Below are 23,520 nucleotides of genomic sequence, written 5' to 3' on the forward strand. Positions count from 1 at the left end.
AGAACATATTAGAGGAAGGAAGAAGAGGTAGAGAAAAAAAAGGAGAAATATCAAGAAGCTCTATATAAGGAAGGAAAAGAAGATGTATTAAATGCACCTTTTTCACTAATAGCCTTAAATAATGCACTAGGAAAAATGGGATGAAATATCCCATTTATCAGCTAGGAGATAAAACATTGAATAAAATCCTTGTGTTGTATAACAAAGTACGGAAAGAAGGAAAACTGCACAGTAAATGGAAGGAAGCTACAGTGATGCCAATTAAAAAGCCAGGAAACGATCCATCTCAAACAACTACCTATAGACCATTATAGCATTAACATCCCATACTGGCAAATTAATGGAGAAAATGATCACAGAGAGATTTAACCATGTTTTGGAGAGCAGGGGGTTGTTATCCACCTGGATTCAGGAAGGGTATGAGAACCATGGACCCATCTGTAGGCCTGGAGGGACAAATTAGGAAAGCCCAGGTTAATGAGGAGACAGTGGTAGCGGCATTTATGGATATTGAGAAAGCATATGACATGATGTGGAAAGAAGGTTTACTGATAAAACTTGACTTAATGGGATTAGGAGGAGGGTTGGTCAACTGGATTAAAGACTTTCTAGACAAAAGAACTATAAGGCTCATAATTGAAAAAAAAAAAACAGTTTCAAAAAGTTATATGGTATACAATGGAACACCCCACTGAAGTGAATTAAGTCCCCTAATGTTTTCCATTATGATTAATGATATTTTTCACAGAGATCCAGAGATATAGGAAGGCCACTGTTCTCAGACAATGGGGCTATATGGAAACAAGGGAGAAAGTGTATCCAGTGGGAAAGGTCCAGGAGGCCATCACTTAATAGAAGGGTATGCATTTCAGTGGGGGTTTAGGATTTCTGTGGAAAAGACTAAGACAGTAATATCCATCCATTGTCCATACTGCTTATCCTACACAGGGTCACGGGGGAGCCTGGAGCCTATCCCGGGGAACTCAGGGCACACAAGGCAGGGGATAGCCTGGACAGGGTGCCAACCTATCGCAGGGCACAATCACACACACATTCACTCACTACGGACAATTTGGAAATGCCAGTCAGCCTACAACATGTGTCTTTGGACTGGAGGAGGAAACCCGGAGTACCCGGAGGAAACCCCTGAAGCACAGGGAGAACATGCAAACTCTGAGCACACAGGGCAGAGGCAGGATTCAAACCCACAACCCCAGAGGTGTGAGGCAAATGTGCTAACCATTAAGCCTAACCACTAACCACTAGGGGCTAACCATTAAGCCTCTAAGACAGTAATATTTACTAGGAAAAAGGTAGAGGGAAGGTAAGGGGAGAAGCAAGGTTAAGGTTATACGGAGGACAACTGGAGAGAACTGATTCATTCAAGTTCTTAGGGGTTCATTCTGAAAAAAAAAAATCTAACATGGGCTGTACATATTGGAAAAAATCATACAGAATAAGATGCCTCATATTTATATTGCTATGATTCAATCAGTTATAGACTATGGGGCCACAGTATATAGATCAGCATCTAAGACACTAATTGGAAAAATAGACAGAATTCAAGAAGACGGCAAGTGATTGCAAATCACTGGGCTAATCTTTAAGGTCATTACGAACATCACTCTAAGAGAGTCCTACAGGAATGCTGGGAAAGAGAGAAAGCAAAGAAAGAATGCGTTGGGTGGACAGCTGACAAAATAGCAGCATGATATCTCTAAACACACCACTGAGCTTTAAAGTGCCAGAAATCGATTTCACAGTATTACAGATAAGAAAGAAAACAGAAAATGTATAGTTTAAGATAAAAAAAAAAACATATAGAGTTAAACTATCAAAAAAAACCCCACAAATACAGTTATTTACAGATGGGCCTAAAGATCAACAAGCAGGTCATGTACGAGCAGCATTTGTAATACCAAAGCTGAAAATTAAAGAATAAAAAAAGACAGATCACCTCTCAGTGTACTCTGCAGAAATGATTGCAGTAGCTCTAGCTTTACAGATTATAGAGCGGAGTATGCTAGGGAAAGTAGTCATATGCTCAGACTCTAAATCAGCATTAACCAGCTTACAATAAGAAATAATATTCACAAGATTTCAAATTCACTGTGGTTTAAAATCAGAACTAAAAATGATAGGAAAGCATAATACAGGCAGGTGTGATGAACATCAGGACGAGGAAACAGTGGAACATGTATTGTTAGAATGTATTCAGTATTGAGAGATTGAAGATTAAAAGGAGAGAAATTGAAATGTAGTCTAAGAGAAATAGGAATCGAGCAGCTGAATCTAAACAATCTATTACAGGGAGAATCACACAGACATAGAACAGCAGTATTCACACTTTTAAGGGATGCTTAATTGGCCAAGTGTAGCCGTCTGGTTCCTGCATGATTACAAGCCACGCCCCTTACAAAACACGCCCACTCTCACAAATTACGCCCACAACAAATACGGAAAACATCCGTCAGGATTGCAAACCACGCCTCTTACAAGGCACGCCCATTATTACAAGTTACGCCCACAACAAATACGTAAAACTTTGGGTTAGGGGGCGTGGTAATATTGTGTAGTGTGATTTGCTAGTAGGCGTTCTTTGTAATGGGCGTGGTTTGTAGTCTTGCAGGACGCAGACAGACCCTTCGCGGATTGGCGAATATGATATAAATAAAGAAAATAAAAAGAAAAGCATAATTTAAATATTGACATACGTAAGTACCCACACTCCAGTCCAGTAGGTGGCCTTAACGTTAAATATCAACCGCCTTAATTCGACGAAGAAGAAGAAGAAGAAGAAGAAGACCTGTGCAGTTTCTGTTGCTTACCACATTGTGCATCCAAACACATTGTTTATCTATATATACTCAAATGGTGCTACATGCTAAGTGTGGACGGTGCTAGCAGACGTATCTTAAGGAAACGCAAATTACTCCTTGCGTCCTGTGTTTTGTCCCGAAATAGTACGGAATAATGTGAAAAATCTTTGAGCACGTTGTTTGTCCCTCACACCGCCCTGTACTTTTTGGTTTCTATGGCAACCGCGACTCCGCAGAGCCGCAGACGCTAGTAGCGCACTGGCTCGAGCTGCTCTAGTTAATTAGTGTTAAATAAGAGCAAAACATTCGGATTTCAAGTTTCATCACATCAGGGACCAAGGTTTTTATACGAAAGGTATTTATTTAACGGTTTTGCTGTTTATGTAACACAATGAAACTCAGAAGGCTAGTGAAGTGTGCTTCGTTGTAGCTGAATACCAAATGCGTCCTTACTGGACACTGAGTGCACTACATGTGGTTTAGAAGCCTTTATGACATTAACTCTGAAGTGCACGTATGGAGGGAGTACGAGTTATTTGTAATTCAGCCTTAGCGCCTGATCCTCTGCGTTTTTACAAGATACACCGCACTGAAGCTTGCAGCTAGAGATTTAGAAAAAACAAAACAGCAACAACATAAATAAATAAAATAGTGTAACTTTGTCTTATTACGGAATCTTCTTACAAAATCGTCTTATTATAGAATTCAAACATGATATAAAGTAATTCTAAAATATGTTTAAAATACCAATAACTTGGTAACACCAATACCTTGTGAACAAGCAACCTGCAGGAGAAATATAGTACAAATAAAGTCTAAAATCTTTATTTTTTTGGATGGTTTGAATGATATACGTGTGCTTCAGGAGTGAAAACATTCATTTGCATCATTAACTTATAATATATATATATATATATATATATATATATATATATATATATATATATATATATATAATAATAATAATATAATATAATATATATAATAATATAATATAATATATATATATATATATATATATATATATATATATATATATACAGTACTGTGCAAAAGTCTTACACACCCTATAATTTTTTAGTACAAACTTTGTTATAGATTTTTATTTTATGACTTCTACATTATTGATTCAGTACAAAAACATTTTAGATTCCAAACATTAGTTTTCCAGCACAAAATTAAATGTTACAGAAAAATGTTTGTATGTCAGAAAAGAAAGCAGCAGATTAAATAAGAGACACTTTTCAGACAAAAAAAGCATAATGAAGGCTGCTGGGTTTTGCTGCAAAAATAAGAAACAAGTGTGACAGTCAAAGTCTCCAGAAGAACTGCGACTGCTTCTGTAAGATGCTCAGTAACACTTACAGCTCATTTCCTTATAAAACTGCACAAATTGTACCTGAGACTACTATATATATATATTTTTTGAAAGTGAAGGATCACCACACCAAATATTGACTTTGTTTCATTTATTACTGTTTACTGCTCTTTATAGTATTTTTTTTTAAATCATGAAACATTTAGTTTCATTATTTTTTGAAGGCATCTTTGCTCTACCACATTTCTTTGCCTGTGACTAAGACTTTTGCACAGTACTGTATATGCAAACCTTTTACAGAAAACTATTTGCTCTGTTAAAGTAAGAGGGAAAACATCCTGTAATAAACAGGAAATTACCTCATCATGACCTTTTCAATCATCATATAAAAAGACAAGTCCAATCCTCCAATCCTTGCCTTTTAATTAATTAATTAATAAATAAGTAATTAGTAAGTAATTAATTAACATTTATCTTACGAACTTAACTGTTACCAAGACTATAGCTACAAAGAATATTAATTTCAAAACTTCCTTCTTTTAGTGTGAAAATGTGTGTCATGACCACAGCAAAGACACCCTTTACAGAAAAATGGCTTACTTACTGAGTACCAGAGTGTGATGCGTTTCCTGGAGAGAATAACAGCGCTGAGTCTCTTCCTGTAATATCTAACAAGGTTGGAGACACACATAGAGGGAGCTTGGTTATCTCCTCCATGCAGGACATTTGAATTTCATTTATATTCTTTGGTTTGTGCATTTGGACTTCCCTCTTTAATTCAAACCACAGGTTGTTTATACCCCGGGGAAACAGGATATGGTTAAAGGCAACAGCAGGAGTTCCTGGGGACTGAGAGCAAAATAAAACTGACGTAGATTTTTCAAGAATCACAATTTGCATTTATTTAAAACATTCATTCAGGGCGTCAGTTTTGGCACGTATATTTGGGAGAACATGCTATTATTTAAAAAAAAAAGGGTTTTTTTCATAGAACAAAGATAATTAGTTTCTCCTATAGTTTGAATGAAGAAATTATAGAAATTATATATATTATATTTTAAATTATATATATATATATATATATATATATATATATATATATATGTATATATATATATATATATATATATAAATGAGAAATTATGCTATGAAAGTGTCAGATTAAAAGTGGAAGTATTAAAACAAATGTTTTTGACTGAACAATTTAAGTTAATGTTGTGTTTTCATGTAAAAAGTAACTTTTGTTGCTTATCTAAAACTGTTTTTGTTGATCATTTTTGTTTTAAAGCAACTTCAGTGTTTTGAAGTGAGTCCAAAAGTTTACATACATCTGAGGCTAAAGAAATTCAGTCTCAGTTTTTCACGACTCCATACATTTCATGTTATTATACATCTCTTTTGGCAAGTCAATTGCAGAATCTGTTTACAGATCATTTCAACAGAATCTAGTACAGTCAGATTTATTTCAGCTTTAATTCACTACATCAGAATTCCAGTGAGAAAAGTCAACATACACTGAGCCGACTATCTTTAAACAGTGAGGAAGATTCCAGAAATTGTGTAATGACTTTTAGAAGCTACTGATTGGAGTTAACACAATTAGGAGTTAACTGGGCGTGTACCTGTGGCTGTAAAAGGGCCGAACTTTAGAGTCAATGCCTTTTGCCCTTGATACCATGGAAAAATCAAAGCAACTCAGCCAAGACCTCAGAAAAAGATTGCGTAGTCTGGTTCCTCCTCTGGAGCAATTTCCAAAGAACTGAAAGTACCACAAGCATCTGTACAAATTATATGCAAATATTAAAATCTTGGGACCACACAGATACTGCATCATTCAGGAAGTAAGAGAAAGAACCCCCTAAGATCGCCATAAGAAAGCCAGATTGCTTTTTCAGATTTGCAGGTGATCACCAGTCTTTTGGAGGAGTGTTTTCTGGTCACATGAAACAAAAATTGAACTGTTTGGCTGTAATGATTAGTACTATGTATGGAGGAAAAAGTTTGAGGCTTTTAATCTAAAGAACACCATCCCAACTGTGAAGCATGGGGGTGGCAGCATCATGTTTTGTGGGTGTCCTGCTGGAAAAGGGACTGGTGCACTTCTGAAAATAGATGTCAGGAGGATTATCTAGAAGTATTGAGTTAAAAATTCAGCCAGAAAGTTAAAACTCGTTCGCATTTGGGTCTTCCAGCAGGGCAAGGAAGCTAAGCATTCCTCCGAAGTTGTAACAAAATGGCTTAAAGACAACAAAGTGGAAGTATTGGAGTGGCAATCACGAAGTCACAAAATCTCAGAGAATATTTGTGGACTGAACTGAAAAAGTGTGTCTGAGGAAGGATGCACACAAGCCTGACTAGTACACCAGTTCTGTCAGGAGGAATGGGCAAAAATTCCAGCAAACTCTTGTGAGAAGCTTGTGGAAGGCTACACCAAGCATTTGATTCAAGTTCAAGGCAATGCTACCAAGTACTAACAAGTATAAGTGTAACTGTAACTTTTGACCTACTGAAAATCTGATATGGTAAATAAAACTGAAATAAATCTGTCTCTTAGCTATTATGGAAATAAAGTAGATGCCCTAATTGACTTAACAAAGGAAATGTATGGTAACATGAAATGTGTGCAGTTGTGAGAAACTGAGTTTGAAACTTAACTATACTCAAGTTTGGGTGGCTTATCAATCTTCAAATGCACACAGATAGTTAGAGCACTAACTACATTGTGCAGCATGAGATGATCATGTTAGACAGTGAATTGGTGTGATTCTTGACTCTTACATCGATGAACCTGATTGGATGCTGAATTGAAATGATTAGATGCTAAACTGAGCCCATTCGATTGATATATAGCATATAGCGTTCAGTCACTAGCCGAATGAGAAAAAGATGAGAGAAAAAGAGACCTTTGAGAGTAGTAATGAGTATTTTGAAAGTTTAAATAAAAATGTAAGGTGTAAAAAGTATGTTTTTTTCTTGGAAATGTAATTAAGTAGAGTACAAGTATTCAATTTCAGTTGAACAATTATACTTTACTATTTATAAAGTAAAGTATAAATACACCAAAATAATACTTAAGTATTATAGGAAAGAACAATTACTTGAGTTTTCTCAACCCTGGTGCTGGGCAATCCAAGGTAAGGCTAGATGGTGTTAACTACATAAACAGACTTGAATTAACTTTATTCTGATTAGGATGGATGCAGATGACATTGAAAATGTTATAGAAGAAGAGCTGGACAAGCTGAGTGTGAATCTGTCTGACATGGGCTCTGACAGTGACACAGACATTGAGGAAGATTTCACTGCATCTGTTGAAAAGGTGTGTGTGTGTGTGTGTGTTTCCGTTTGCAACATGTAGCCTAATGTGTAACTACAGTATGTTCAGTAAAAGTTTGATCATCTTTTAGCTAACAAGCTAGCTTCTGTTTGAACTAGACATTTGTTTTGTTATAATGTTGTCTTCTTGTCTGTTTTCCCCCCTCACTTTGTATTTGTGTTGATTTTTTTCTTTATTTGTTCTTTTCAAACTACAGCTAGAGAAGGACCTTCCTGACTCAGTGCTCACCTACTTTAAAGCTTCAAGTAACAGATTGAATACTGTTGAGCAACTCATCCTTGAAGATCTTGATGATCTCGGTGAGGGCAGATTAGATTTTTTTTTTCAGGAAAAAAAACAGTTTTTTAGCTGTTGCCACAGTTTAATTTTAATGTACACTATGTGCAGAGACCATGTGTAACGAGATGTTCGGTCCGAGTCAGCATGCTGATCTTCTGAGTGAACTAGGCTCTAATTTTGAGGATCCATTAAAGCTGAAGGAAAGAGTAAGCCATAGTTTATTGTCTTATTGTGGCTTAGTGGTCTTAGAAGTGGATGTGATTGTAAAAACCTCTGACTCATTTCTGAGGAAGGGAAGGGTGGCTGAATTGTGCCCTTGATGTGTTTTCCTTGATGTGATTTCAAACAAAAGAAATTCTATAAATATATGTATGTATATGTGTTTGTATTTTTACAGATAATGTCTGAAATTGAAGAGCAAGTAGGCCCCCCATGTGAAACTCACGACTTGAATGGAGATTATGGTTGGTTTGCATGATGGAAGTAAGGCGAGAAAGAGAGAGAAAGAGAGAGAGAGAGCACTTCATTATCTCTATGCATCACTGTTGCTTTCTTTGTGTTCCTAAGATAAATTTATAAGTATGTAATTAATTAATGTGGCAAAGACAAAGTGGATGATAGGAGCCAATTGAAGGCTTATAGAAACAGGACAAGATTAAAAATGTTCCAAATTCAGAATAGCATAGTATTGCCAAAGTTACCAAAAGTTTGTGGACACCCATATGTTGGTTCTTCCTCAAACTGTTGCCGCAAAGTTAAAAGCATGTAATTTTCTACAATGTCTTTGTATGTTTTAGCATTACACTTTCCCTACACTAAAACTAAGGGGTCCAAACATGTTCCAGCATGACAATATGCACAAAGCAAGCTCCAGGAAGACATGATTTGCTAAGGCTGGTATGGAAAAATTCAAGTGTCCTGCTCAGAGCCCTGACCTCATCCCCACTGAACACCTTTGGGTTGAAGTGGAACACTGACTACTCCCCAGGCCTCCTCGCCAGACATCATGCTCTTGTGGCTGAATGAGCACAAATCCCCACAGCCACTCTCCAATCTAGTGGAAAGCCTTCGCAGAAGAATGGAGATTATTATAACAGTAAAATGGAACCAACTTTGGATTGGAATGTTCAAAAAGCTCATATGGAATGATGGTCAGGTGTCCACATACTTTTGGCCAGATAGTGTACATAAAGCAAAATTCATTCATTCATCTTCAGTAAGCAGTTTATTCTGATCACCTGATAAGCTCCAGATCCACAATGGCACAAGGCAGAAACACACCCTGAATGGGACACCGGTCTGTTGTAGTGCACTATGCACACACTCTTTCGCACCTTGACAAGATAAGATTCTTTATTAACATTGCACAGGCAATAAAATTTTGATTAGTAGCAATCTGACCAACACACAGTTACAATATAATACAACATACATGCGATTTAGGGGGGAAAACTGTATAAAAATGTATAAATACAAGTGTATAAATACAGTTTTAGTGCAACTAATAGAAGAGATGCCAGGACATATATGATGTTATGCTATGTAAATTATACTGTATAGTGTGTGAGGATGAGGTAGTGCGGTAGGTTGTGGTAGTGCAATTATAGTTAATATAGTACAGTATTTACATGATGTAGAGGCAAATTGTAGTTGCCTTTCAGCATGTTTTTGGGAAGAGTGAAGAAACCAGAGAGCACAGCGGAAACCCACACGGGGAGAACATGTGAAACTCTGGAAAACTTGAACATGTGGAACCGGAAACCCTGGAAGTGTGAGGTGGCACAGCTGCCCACTGAGCCAGCCAACACTGAAACCAACACTGAAACCAAATTCTGCACTCTGGAGCAGCTTGGGCCATCCTGATGTTTCACTTCTGCTTGGGGCTTCCTTCACCTTAGAGAACCATTACTTTGGATGGTCTTATTCGAATAGCCTAAAGATTGCACGTACTGAAGACCGTTTATCCCCAAGTCTTATCTATTATTCAGTGGATAACTTCAATTGGATACTATGGACTTAAGCCTAAAAACTCAAGACCCTGATGCTTGCACTGACGATTCTTTCAACACACTTAGTATTGCTCGACTCTATAACATACAGTAACTTTCCTGATTGAACTAATCAGCTCATAAACCTCTCTTCCAGAGCTGAAGTGGGTGTGTTAGAGGAGGGAAAACACTAAAAGGTATAGGACAGTGGGCTTCTCCAGGATCAGGGTTGGGAAGTAATTAAAGTGTGTGTGTGTGTGTGTGTGTGTGTGTGAGTCAGTACTCGGGTTAAAGCGACCTCTTGGTTCAGATGGTGTTCAGTAGCTGAGGCAATCAAAATGCAGTAATTTGTTACCAAAAGTAAATAAATATGATCTTAAAAAAACAGGTTACTGAAATATATCAGCTGTTATTTGATATTCTACCAGTAGGTATAGAATTTGGCTTTTGGTTGGTTATTTTTGCATGTGGATTTCTTTTTGATGAACTTGTAGTATTCTGAAGCACATGAATGTACCTGTTGATTTCAGATACTGAATATGACACACACAAGGATTCTGAAAGACAGCTCATGTTTGAATGGAGAAGGCTGGAGGAGCGACTGAGGAAAGAGGAGGAGCAGAGACTGGCCGAGCTCGAGGCTGAGAGGGAGCAGTGTATGACGTCAGCGAGAGAAGAGGAGGAGAAGAGGAGGCACAGAAGTGAGCAGTTTGAGGAGGAGCTGATGAGGACTGAAGCAACTAATCAGGTACATGTGTCTGTAAAGGATCTGGAAGAAATCTCTCTTTGGTGAAACAAAGAAAACTCAATCAGTTTCTATTTTTTTTTTGCTATTTATTTACAGTTTGAATATTTGAAAGCTGTAGAAGGAGATGGTGAAATAAGCCAAAGTCTTCAACTTGAAATGGTCGAACAGCAGGTGTGTTTGAACAATGTAGATATACCTGCCCATAAATGTACAGCTATTTCTAGCAGGAAAATATTTTTATTTTATTTTATTGTTAAATGCTTTGCATCGAGTGTATATGTGTAGAGATGTGTATGTGTACAGGAAATGCAGTGCATTTTGGGATCACTCTCCGTGCACCTTCAAAGTGTTTTGTCAGAACGTTAGTTGTTAAATATAATAAAGGAATATTAGTTATTGGAAAATAATCAAAGATGGGGTGGTGTGATCATCTCAATGTGAAGCAGAAGGCCATTACAACACTGAAGTTGATTATTTTCCAATATCACCATGTCCTGAAGTGTTTTATTCCTTTTATACCACAGCAATTTGTCAGTGATAATTTTTATTTATTCATAGTTATGTGTAATGTTGTGGAACAACAGTCTCTGTTGGTGTCTGTCACTCACAGCAGCCATAAATAGTCGTTCTCTCACCAGCCTCTTGTTATTTCTCTCACTTCAAATTAATAAGACAAAAAATCCGCAGCTTGTGATGTTACCGAGAAACCACAAAGTGCAAAGCCCTCTGTCCTGAAGACTTTCCTGTGTTGTAAAACATAAAGAGACAGCTTTACCTCTAATGGTTACAAAGCCCTGACACTGGAGACTCCTTCCAAAAATGTGAAATAAATACCTCTTCTCAGAAACCACATCAATGATTGCATATGTTTTTTAAATCTGGTTATGTGGAGCCTCCATCATGCAAATCCCCATTTAAGTTGTTGCTATAAAAACTATAATGTATTAGTATGAGAGCATTAATATAAACCTGTGATTTGAAATACTGGCAGCACTACTGTCCGAGCTATGCTGTTACAGAAATTAATCAACACCTTCTGACCAATCGGAATTGAGAATTCAACAGCCCTGTTATAGAAATTTAATAAGCTAGTCATGAATAAAATGTAAAATGTTTAACAGGCTGTTTACTAGAGTTTACTGAAGTTAGCCTTTTTGCGTATCCAATAACAGGTCTGTGTCATTCATCTACAAAGTATATTAGCAATATTAGCTGAACAGTTGGTGAGTTGATGCTGATTACCTAGTTAGCTAAAAGGGTGTTATTATTTTAACAAACTATTTTGTTGTCTTCCCTGTTAAAAAAAAAAAACAATAAAGAAAATGTTATATTTTTGCACAAGTTTTGTTACATAAAATCAAAGAGCAAATATACAGAATTTGGCAGTAATAAAGGTCATATATAAATAAAATGTAAAACCAGTAGTTTTTTTTTTTATTAGCTCTACATTTTACAGTAAATTAAAGTTTTTTGCCTGCAGTTACCAGGAAACTATTGTATAATAGCTACAGTAATGGTTACAGTAAATTACTTTTAATTAAGTTAATTAATAAATAATAATTTAAGTAATTCTCTGATTGGTCAGAAGGTGTTAATATTATATATCAGCACAGCTCTGACAGTAGTGTAGCTGCAAGGCAATCTCAGGTTTGTATTAATGCACTCATTCTACTGTGTATTTGTTTCTATAGTAACAGCTCATCCACAGGGACTTGTATGACAGACAGTCCACATAATTTAAGCCTTATAATAAACATATTAAAAATATGTTGTTATCTAACTAAGAAAAATGTCCGCTCACTGATATAGTGAAGCTTTCTGTAAGGAAACATGAATGTATTATTTACGGAAGGAGTCTCCATATTAGTGCTTTATAACAGTCAGTAAGTTTTCCACCACAGTAGAGCCTTCAGGACAGATGACTTTCTGGTTTCCTGGTAACATTACAAAGCTGCTTTTATGTTTTATTAACTTTAAGAGAAAAGAAAAGACAGACTGGTGAGGGAACGACTGTTTTGCAGATGTTCCACAACATTAAATGTAACTATAAACGGATAAAAAAAAACGGATCAGTACATTTAGATTTTTTATGCTCATTCCAGGACTCCTATTCACAATATGATCATGCCAAAAAATTCTATATCCCTTCAACACACTTTAGTATTGAATGTATACACAAACTGCTTGAATAGGTTTTCACAGTATGGTTGTGTATGAATCTGTCTCAGGAGCTGATCAAGAGATTAGAAGAACAGATAGCGGAGGAGAGGCGAGTGTTTGAGGAAGTACAGCGGGAAGAGGGGAGGAGAACTGTGGCACGACGCACTGCAGCAGCCACAAAGTTACAGGCAGCTTTCAGAGGGACACTGGTGCGTCACTGGAGCAAAAAAGAGCTGACCAAGAGGAGAGAAGAGGAGAGGAGGAGACAGGAGGAGAGGAAAGAAATGGAAAGGAGGAGACAGAGGGAGGAAAGGATGAAGATGGAGTGGGAGAAGGAGAGAAGGAGGGTGGAGCAGGAGGTACAGCGTCACAGAGAAGAGGCGGAGAGGAGAAGAGCCGAGTACGAGAGAGCCAAGGAACAGGAGCGCCATCGCCTGGAGAGAGAGCGCAAGCTGGAGGAGCAGAGAAGAAAAAAAAAGGAAGAAGCAAAGAGCAGAGAGGATGAAAGGAAAAGAAAGGAGGAGAAAAAGCAGAAAAGGATGGAAGAGAGGAGCGTAGAAGAGGAAATGAGAAAAGTACAGGAGCAGGAGGAGAAGAAAATTAAAGAGGAGGAAAAAGCCAAAAGATTCGAGGATGAAATAAAAAGAAAAGAGGATGTGGAATCGCCAGAAGGGATGGAAGAGAGGAGAGGGGAGGAGGAAAGTAGAAAAGTACAGGAGGATGAGGAAAACAAAAGTAAAGAAAAGGAAAAGGCAAAAAGAATTGAGGATGAAATAAAAAGAAAAAATGAGGAGGAATCGGTGGAAAAGATAGAAGAGAGGACAGTGGAGGAGGTAAGGAGAAAAGTAAAGGAGGATGAGGAGAAGACAAGAAAAGAAGAAGAAAAAGCAAAGAGGCTTGAGGATGACAGGAAAAGAAAGGATGAGGAGAAGCAGAAAGAGATGGAAGGGAGGAGAGTGGAAGAGGAGAGGAAAAGGAAAGAAGTAGAAGAATCAAAGAGGATTGAGGATGAAAGGAGAAGAAAAGAGAAAGAGAAGCAGAAAAGTATGGAAATCAGGAGAGTGGAGGAGGAAAAGTGGAAAGTACAGGTGGAGGAAGAGAAGGAAAGAAAAAGAGTGGAAGAAGCAAAGAGAGCGGAGGATGAAAGAAAAAGAAAGGATGAAGAGAAGCAGAAACGAATGGAAGAGAGGAGAGTGGAGGAGAACAAGAAAAGAAAAGAAGAGGAAGAAGAAAAGAGGACTGATGCTGAAATAAAAAGGAAAGAGGAAGAGGAAAAGCAAAAGGGGATGAATGAAAAAAGAGTGGTAGAAGAGATTAGATTAAAGGAGAAAGAACAACTTAAAGAGAATGAAACTGAGCAAATGCAGAAAGAGCAAAGAAATAAACTTAAGGAAAAGGACAACAAAGGAGAGGAAATAGTAATGAAGAGAAATGATGATGGACAGAATATGGAGAAAGAAAGAAGAAGAAATATAATTAAGGACAATGTAAAAGGACTTGTTGATCAGAGAGAAAATCCAGAGACTGACAAGGAGAGTGAGAATACTACAAACTGGGGAAAAGATGAGAAATGTGGTGATAATGTATCCCAGCTATGTCTTTCTCACTCAGTCAATATGTCCAGAAGTTTCTTGGCCAGGACTCTGTCCTCTAGAAATGATCAAGACGAGCAGCTCAGCTCTCACCTAGTATCAGCCCTGCCCACTCTGCCTGCTGATAACAGCAGTGTAACACTGACTCCATCTGAAGAGAAAAGTGCAACAGGCACGGGAGGGCCTCAGTGTGCTCCGGATGACTCGAGATCTGCATGTCTGCCTGACAGCACTGAGCAGAAGCGATTAGCCTGGATGATGAGCTGCACTCCCTGGTCCAAGCTCTCCATGCAGAACAAGAGGAAGGGGCTCGGTGCTCCACCCAGGAGGAGGGGACACAGGAGAGCTTCAGGACACAGCCTGCTACCTTTCCCTGTGGACACTGTTCTCAGGTCCGGACCCTGGAGCTCTCTTAAACAGGTAGCAGCGGAAACTGTAAAAGAGTCCTTAGATACGATGGATTATTATTATTATTATTGTTATTATTTTGTAAGAATAACAATCCTAAGCTCTATCCACTGTATTTCGAGTCTATTTGTGATGTGGCCTGACGCAAGGCAGAGTTACAGTTACCACCCCGAAGTTGATTATTTTCCAATAATAGCAAGTAATTTCCCAAGAAATACTATTTTTATTTACTAAAGTACAACTCATCATACTTTTTATTTGTTTATAGTTACATTTAATATAATATTTTCACTTACATTATAGCAGCTCAAAATGTTCCCTCACAAGCCTCTCTTTTTTTTCTTCTTTCTCTCGAAGCTAATAAGACAAAAGATTACTGAGACACTGCAAAGCCGTCTGTCCTGAAGACTTTCTCATATCGAAAAACTTAAAGTTACAGCTTTACCTCTTACCGTTACAAAGCACTGACACTGGAGACTCCTTCCTCCTCACAGATTATTACACACATTTTTTATGTGTTTATTTGAAGCTTTTGGCATTCAAGTCCATGTGTAAGTTATAGGAGTTATATAAATCAAAATGTGTTTGAAAGAGCACATTAATATAAACCAGTGATTTGAAGCTGAACTATTGTCAGAGCTGCTGTTGTAGAAATTTTATCAACACGTTCTGACCAATCAGAATTGAGCATTCAACAGCACTGTGGTGTCAGTACATTTAATTTGGACAGGCCGGATATGCAACCTACTACATGGTGTTAATTCTCTATTTATCTCTGTTATATAAAATGCTTCCTAATGAGAAAGGTATAAGCATATAGTAATATTGTAATTAAGTCCTGAACAGTGGTAAAATGAAATCTCCTTTCAACACCACACCAGGTGACTTCAGTAACTCTGGAGGATTTGTCTGGCTGCAGTCTCTCCACACTGTCTGAGTGTACCAGACTGCAGAGTCTGACGCTCAGGCGATGTAGACTTCAGGCCCTGGATGGACTTAACCAGTGTACTGAACTTCAGCATATTGACTTACAGGTATGCACCAGTGCTCTCGAATGGTTGTTGTGGTTGCACAAGCGTCCTGTCTTTGAAAGCTTCCCGTTCTTTCTAAGGAAAACAATATCACATATGTTGACTGTGGGGGTCTGGCCAGACTTGAGGTCCTGCTGTTGGGAAGGAACCAGCTTATGACCATCCACGGTCTGGACGATGCTGTTAACCTGACTGTGCTTCAGCTTTCTCATAACATCATCTCCCGCATCAGTAAGTGCATTACGAAGGCTGAACATACTTGAAATCATTGCCAACTGTCTAGATTACAAGTGCGCTAGAAAAGTAGTCTCTAGCCTTACCTTACTCACACTTCCTGCTGGGTTTCAGTAAACACCTTGTAATTAACCCCGACACGCTTTTCACTGCTTAACAATAGATGTCCCATTGACCCAGGCCATTTTTTCCAGTTGCAAAATTACAATATTCAATATATCTTATCGTGATTTTGAGCATTTACAGTATTAACCATATTAATGGAAAAAATGACCATGTGCAAATAAGATGGAAGTAATATGATAGGAGTTTTGTTTCAGCTTATCATTTGTTTTACTTTTATTTCACCTTGCTACTTCCAAATTAAAATATAAATAGTGAATATTATATTTTCAATATGACATTATTTTAATGTGTATTGTAGAATTTGAGGTAACAAACTTATGTTGCAAAAACAATTAAAAAAAAATTCTATTTACCTTTTTTAAAAAAAAAAAAAAAAAAAAACACACACACACGCAATTAAAGTCTTCCAAAAGATAAACTGGAGCAGTTGTTTGGCTGCTTTTATCATCTGCAATGATAAAAAACAGCTAAACACTGTAACAAAATGCATTATGTCCTGGATCAAGGTTGTTGCTGAATAGATTTCAGTCCTGATTGCTTGCTGTTTTTGTGTCCCACTAGATGGCATCATTGTCATTACTGTAGCTTCCTCTGTATCCTCTCCAGCTGTGCATTCAAACGGGAGCCATTTGTGACTCTGTATTCAATAGTCATGAATAAATATTCCATAAGCAAAAGGTTAAATGCTCTTAAATCATATTTACTTTCAGTTCTCAAGATTTGAAATCAGATTTCTGTTTGGCTGATATTAAATTTCTTCTTGCTCTCTCCTATATGAATGGTGTTTTTTCTGTCAGGTGGTTTGGGATCTCTGAAAAAGCTTCACCGACTGACAATTGATCATAACCAGTTGATCAGCACGAGAGGACTCAGTGAAGCTTTCACGCTTTTGCATCTGGATTGCTCGTATAACCACCTCAGCCATGTGGAAGGCCTGGAGAACTGTGCACTGCTCAACACACTGGACCTGAGAGGAAACAACCTGACAGAGGTGCACAACCATTAACAATCCTAATCACGCTGAGCTCATCATCAAAACCATAAACAGCTCTCAGAGAGGGAATCTATATTAGAATGATACTGAGGCAACCACATGAACACAAGCACAACATCTCAGATGATGAGATGGTGAGATGATTCCCTAGAAACCTTAGCCTGCTCCTGAAGGAATTCTGACCAATCCCACCCGCTCCCTCAGACTAATGAAACTCTCTCCCATATATATATATATATTTGCAAAATATTTTATAATAAACTAGTTCTTAGTTCTGTTAGTTCTGTTTCCCAAAATAAAAACAAATCTGTTAATGAGAAGGTTGCTAGTTCAAATCCCAGCACTGCAAACTTGCCATGGTTGGGTCCTTGAGCAAGACTCTTGATCCTCAACTGCTCATTTGTATCCTATATCAGTTGTAAGTGGCTTTAGATAAACACAGCAGGCAAATATAATGTTAATATATAATATTTACTGAAGGTAAAGGTATGAACACAACCAGCTGTGTCCAATGTGCTCCCATGTCACATGAGCTTCATATGTGACTGCCTGCTCCAGCATGCGTGAAAATAAAAACTGCCTGCTCTAGTGACTATTTTGTTTGGTCCCACAAGATCTCAGTTCCAATGCATGCAAAGAAGTTCACGCGAAATAGGTTAAATTGCAAACAAAATTAAACCTGAAGAAGGCCAAATAGATTCAAAAATGGAAAATGGAAACATATGACATTCAATACTGTATCCCTCTCTTTTTATACTGAACTTGATTTAACACTATTATGGTCATATTGCAGCCTGTGATGCACATTAAACAATGCTCTGTTTATGTTCTGATGTTAATGCCTCATTCTGGTGTCTCAGAATGGATATTTGGCCCCGTTCACCGTGGGCCTTTAAAAACAAGCCATTTCCCACACACTGTCATGACCTACTAGTGATTAAAACTCTCTTCAGGCCAATGTCAAAAAATAGAGATTGTATTCCTTAAATAATAATGACACATAATCATATAGGGATATATTGTAAATCTCACAATAAGGGGGGAAAATCAGGAACTTCTTTCTCACAAGCAAGTTCAATACACTGAGTAATATTTAGTGACATCTCATTATTCTGAATTGCCTTTTAACTGATGTAATTTTTGTTTCACTGTGCTTTTTTGTGTCTCGGTTAATTAAAATGAGGCGAACAACCACATGAAGGAGCTCTGTTCAGAGTTTTAAGTTTTCCATTCTAAAATAGATGTATATATACGTGATGTCCTTTTAATCACCAGAGTAGGATCTGAGGAAAGACAGAGCCCTACTGATGACAGCTATTGTTTACATCATCCTCACATTAAAAACGGCTCATCCATTCACCTCCTATTAGCGTCTGCCGTCACTTTAATTCAATTTCCACTGCCAGCCTGGCTCAGGGCTCAAAAATGTGGTATTGCGGTTTCATATTTATGGTGAGGCTTATGTTCCTCAGCTCATGGGACATTTAATGCCTGACATGGTCAGGATGGTATTTTGGCAGTTTGGTTTTGCACTTATTTTTCTTTCTATGGCGTAGTTGCCTGTGCTTAAGAACCATGTCCTGTTGAGGGAGCTATATCTGGATGATAACAGCATCTGCTCTCTGCATGGCCTGGAAAGCTGCTGGCTGCCTCTGCTGCACTGCCTGTCTGTGCCTCAGAACAGGTGGGTGCTCTGTACCTGTGGAGTAAATGCTGTCTAGCTTACGTGATTATTTCTGTGTACGTTTTTTTATTTCCACTGTCTCATTTTTTTCAGTTTCATCACGTTGTCTGTGTTGGTTGTATTTCTTTCTCAGTATCACCCAGCTACCTCTGCTAGTGGACTTGGTTTCACTGAAGACACTTAATGTTAGTCACAATTGTCTCTCAGGTAGGAAAACAACTATACAAATTATGTTCTATGTTTATACCACAGCGCTGTTAAACTCTCAAGTCTGACTGCTCGGAAGGTGTTGATTGATGTTCTGTAACAGCGCAACTCCAGTGCCAGGCAACACACTGGTTTATATTAATGTTCATATTCTAATTCATTATCATTTCGACTGTAACAGCTAAAGCATAGATTTGTATAAGCCTAATAATAAATGAATCAAAAACATATCGCTGTTTAAACCAATAAAAATGTGTAATCATTGATATGGTTTCTGAGAGAAGACATTCATTTAGCACATTTTGCAATGTCAGGGCATTGTAACAGTCACAGGTAAAATAACAACAGATAAGGAACAGTGTTCCACCATGGGAAACTCTTCAGAAGAAAGAACTGCATTTTTTTTGTCAAGATGAGAGCCTGGTAAGGGAATGACTGTTTATAGCTGCTACAACGCAAGTTATAAACGTGTTTAGTAGATGTGCCACAACATTGAGTGTAACTATAAATGGACAAAAAGTATGATATGTCATTCTTTAATAATTAAAAATTTAATTGTTGCCAAATTATTGTGGTATAAGAGGAATAAAACACTTTGGGACATGCTGTTATTGGAAAATAATCCTCCACTCACTCATTATTGATTATTTTCCTATAACAGCATGCTTGTGTTTTATCCCTTACATATTGACCTCTATTTTAAAAAGACATTTAAAAATATCCACACTAGTGGATGAGAGCTTTTATTTCTCTTACTCTATAGCTCTAGTTGCTGATGTAAATGATTCCCTGTTGTTGGCATTTTGTCAGATTTTATTGTACATGCTACTTATTGTATCAACAAGTGTTTTAGGAATAATTAAAGTAATACTTTTGTCGGGAAAATATAGCATAACATAGCCTCATTCACCTTCCATTTGATTTATTTTCTCAGATTAATGCTAATCACACAATTTTTTACAGCATATCTTGCTTTGGTGTAAGGAAGTGTTTGATTAAATCCCACAATCTGAGAGTAGCTCAGTTTTATTTCTAAATAAACAAAACATGTCTATAGATTAGATTTGTATCTATAACAGGATTAGGTATCATTATTTCTGCTGTGAGGGAGAATACAAACTCCTTTACCTCTCTTCTAGAGCTGAGGAACATTTGTATGAGTCTTCAGGGATGCACTCGTCTTCAGGAGCTTAGCATAAATGACAATCCTGTACAGCAGGAGAATAACTGGAGGTAAGGTAGACACTGCATGTTATTGACTAACCAATATATTGTGTTCCTAATGTTAACAACCGCCTACACACATCCACTTGACATTATTATGGTGAAGATGAGACCGATCAGAGAGCCCTAGCTCTTTAACAAATGAGAAGGGAAACACCACCTCCTGTTGTAAAGGAAACGTTTGTCTTGGACTGGCAGACACAGCTATGTGTACATTCCAGCAAAAGATACTAACATTTTAAGCGTGTCCCAGAGTGTGAGTGTAATATGAATGCAGCCACACTGCTCGAGATAGATCAGGCAAGGCAAGGAGAATAAACATTCCACTTTAACACGGCGTTTCCGGGCTGGATCACTGGGCTAGCTAGTGTATCAGTGTGTCAGTTATTGGATTACTCGGTGACATCTATCTGCACGTGGACTTAAGTGCTTGTAATTTTTAAAATATTTACTCAGCAGAAGAATATTTGCGAAGCAAATGCCTTGCGGCCCTACACTGGCAGTTATGTTTCACATGAACTTAAACAGAATGATGTGAATGATAAAATTAAAAACTGTGGATTAAGTGGGACATGTAGTTTCGAAGTGGTGGATCACAAAGGTGATAAGTGCAGTTTATTTACCTTAAATGGAAAATCCATAATTAAATCCTATTAATCTGCTGATGTAATTTTGCATAATTAAAAAAAAAAATTAAAGCATTTAAATGTATAGATAGTATTAAACTGTGTTAATGTTGAGTAGGTCAAATTAGTTTTTTTAATAATTTATTTTTCTAAATTTATAATTTCTAAATATCTAAATTTATAATGTATAGTTTGTATATAGCAGTTTGTATTGAATTTCTATCAAATCCCATGAACAATAGATAAAAATGAGATATTTGCAACCAACATATATACTTTTAATCACTCTTTAAACATGTATCTGTTGTACTTCATTTTGGACATCAGGACACAGAGATAAAGATGTCAATCAAAATCCTCTCTACATGTCTTGTGTATGTGGTGTGTGGATGGGGAATTCACTCAGGTCGTGCTCAGTATTGGGATGAACTTTGTCTAACCCTCAGTGCCAACAATGGTATTACACTCTCTGTTTTCACTGCTGTCCTTGGCTTTTTTAATCCCCAGCCAATGATAACAGCAGCAAAATTAAAGCACCAAAGGATATCGCAAGCAGGAGCAGAGAGAGAGGAGAGGAGAGGGATTTTACCTCCATAAATCTCGCTGCTGTATGAGCCTGTGTTTGCAGGGAAGTATTCACTAAGTGATATATGGATGAAGCTGTGAGCTTAAGCACACTCTACTGCACAGAGAGCCTGTTGAATCCTCGATCCATCAATGAAGTTGTGCTGACATCCATATGAGCTGTAGCATTGTGCCTTGTTTCAGTGTTATCCTATATACAGTGACAGAATTCCATTACAGCGTATGTAGCAGACTGTACTATTAAGGTACTATGTGTATTCCAGATTGTAGTATTAATAATTCATCTACTTTACGAAGCATGCTGAAACCAAATCTTACAAAGTTGCAGTTTGCTGTTTAGTAACATGGTGTAAATAATATGTCATTGCAAGTTTTCTAAGTATATATCAATTTCTCTTTTTCATACACACACATACGTGTATATACACAAGCACATCCACACAAATGTTGTCACAGCCCAAACCACTTGAGTCTGACGTTGTGCAATTTTGAGAAGGAAAGGAAAATGGACTCCACTTGATTGGCAGCCTCGTCACTGGACTGAGGCCAGCAGAGCCCTTTTCACTTCTAATTCAAAAGTGTCATCACCGTTTCTCTCTGTGAGGAGCCGACTTTGACTAAAGCTCTTTGCTCTGCACGCAGACGGCCTGCGGACTCTCCTGGGTCTGAAATGTCAAACTCATTAAACATTTCATCTCCATTTCCTAACTGATTTCATGTGCTCAATGTAAATATTCTCCAGTGGAGAGGGGGAAGAGAGAGAGAGAGAGAGAGAGAGAGAGAGAAAGAGAGAGGGTGAGGGAGAAAGAGAGATATGAAAATATATTTTCCCCTGATACAGTTATATTAATCCTCTGGATGCTAAGTGTAGTTACGCTTTATTTTCATAGTTGGAGTCTGCTTTTAAACGCAAAAGAGAAATCTGTCTCCTCATTTTAATTGTGAAATCTTATAGTTAATTCGTTTACATCTTGATTGGGTAATTGATTTCAGTTTTATCCTGTTTCTGTGTGTGGTGACAAAATTCAGTGACATGCAAATCATTTCTCACATGTCCATGTCACTTTTACAGTTTTACAGTGATCATGTGAATGAACTTGGTTAGCTGATTTTTTTTATGCAGGTCTTCTGTTCTGGCAGTAAATCCAAACTTGATAAAGCTGAATGGAGAGCAAACCGGCGCCTCAGGAACACTCTCAGCAGACTCAACACAGCTGTGGAGCTTCCAGGCCCTCTGCCAGGCACACCAAGATCAGATTGACTCAGTCCTACAGAGACACAGTATGGAGATCAGGTAGGAGACTAGCACTAGCAGCAAGAATGTTAATTAAGCTTATTTGGAGTATTTTGGGTTGAAAAATGTAATAATTTCAGTTCGTAAATAATGCCAGAAATATCGCTAATCGCTAATAGTTGACTGTGTTTAATTTAAAGATTATAATAGGTTATATAATAATATATATAATAGATTATAATCATGTTTATATTATGTTTATAATAGTTTCTGGCTGAATCCTATAACTGTTTTGATTTTATTAGAGAATAGGGTTGCCACTAAATGAGTAGACTATAATTTTAGACCAGGGGTTCTTAACTCTAGTAATGGAGACTTCATGCCCAAGTTTTCTTCTAATGTGACACACCCGATTCAACGAAGTAGCTCATTATTAAGCCCTTATTGATCTGGGCCAAGTGTATTGAGGCCAGGGAAACCGTCAAACTGTGCAGGGCAGGGGCTCCCAAGACTGGAGTTAGAAACCCCTCTTTTCAACTGTAAGGACATTTAAGTCAAATTTGTACCTTGTGGTTTCTTCAGTTCAGTGATGACAAAAACTCCCTATTTTACACAACATTTAAGATCACATACTTTATATTCAGGGCATTTGGCAGACACCCTTATCCAGAGCAACTTACAGTTCTCTCTCTCTTTTTTTTTTTTTTTTTTTTTTTAAAATTCACCTGAGCAGTTGAGGGTTAAGGGCCTTGCTCAAGGGCCCAGCAGTGGCAGCCTGGTGGTGCTGGGATTTGAACTCATGACCGTCTGATTAGACATCCAACATCTTAACCACTGAGCTACTACTGCCCTTTGCTGCTGCACGTACTTTATTTACCTCAAGCAAGAGATTTTTATTTGAATAGCTTACTGTGATTGGCCCATGG

At 37.6% G+C, this 23,520-nt stretch overlaps 1 protein-coding gene across 2 annotated transcripts in view; it reads left to right on the forward strand.

Moving 5' to 3' along the window:
• Positions 1-2,816: 2,816 nt before the first annotated feature.
• lrriq1 (leucine-rich repeats and IQ motif containing 1) overlaps positions 2,817-23,520 on the forward strand; it is a 43,012-nt gene continuing 22,308 nt past the window's right edge. For both annotated transcript variants that reach the window (XM_034305051.2, XM_053235213.1), the window contains exons 1-15: positions 2,817-3,174; positions 7,330-7,456; positions 7,671-7,773; positions 7,862-7,959; positions 8,151-8,217; positions 10,272-10,489; positions 10,586-10,660; positions 12,718-14,661; positions 15,531-15,683; positions 15,761-15,911; positions 16,838-17,031; positions 18,591-18,718; positions 18,852-18,925; positions 20,065-20,158; positions 22,484-22,654. In XM_034305051.2, the coding sequence (XP_034160942.2) occupies positions 7,331-7,456; positions 7,671-7,773; positions 7,862-7,959; positions 8,151-8,217; positions 10,272-10,489; positions 10,586-10,660; positions 12,718-14,661; positions 15,531-15,683; positions 15,761-15,911; positions 16,838-17,031; positions 18,591-18,718; positions 18,852-18,925; positions 20,065-20,158; positions 22,484-22,654 (3,596 nt within the window). In that variant the 5' untranslated portion in view covers positions 2,817-3,174; position 7,330. The remainder of the gene's footprint in view (positions 3,175-7,329; positions 7,457-7,670; positions 7,774-7,861; positions 7,960-8,150; positions 8,218-10,271; positions 10,490-10,585; positions 10,661-12,717; positions 14,662-15,530; positions 15,684-15,760; positions 15,912-16,837; positions 17,032-18,590; positions 18,719-18,851; positions 18,926-20,064; positions 20,159-22,483; positions 22,655-23,520) is intronic.

Source organism: Pangasianodon hypophthalmus, chromosome 6 (genome assembly GCF_027358585.1).
Source record: "Pangasianodon hypophthalmus isolate fPanHyp1 chromosome 6, fPanHyp1.pri, whole genome shotgun sequence".
Lineage (NCBI taxonomy): Eukaryota > Metazoa > Chordata > Actinopteri > Siluriformes > Pangasiidae > Pangasianodon > Pangasianodon hypophthalmus.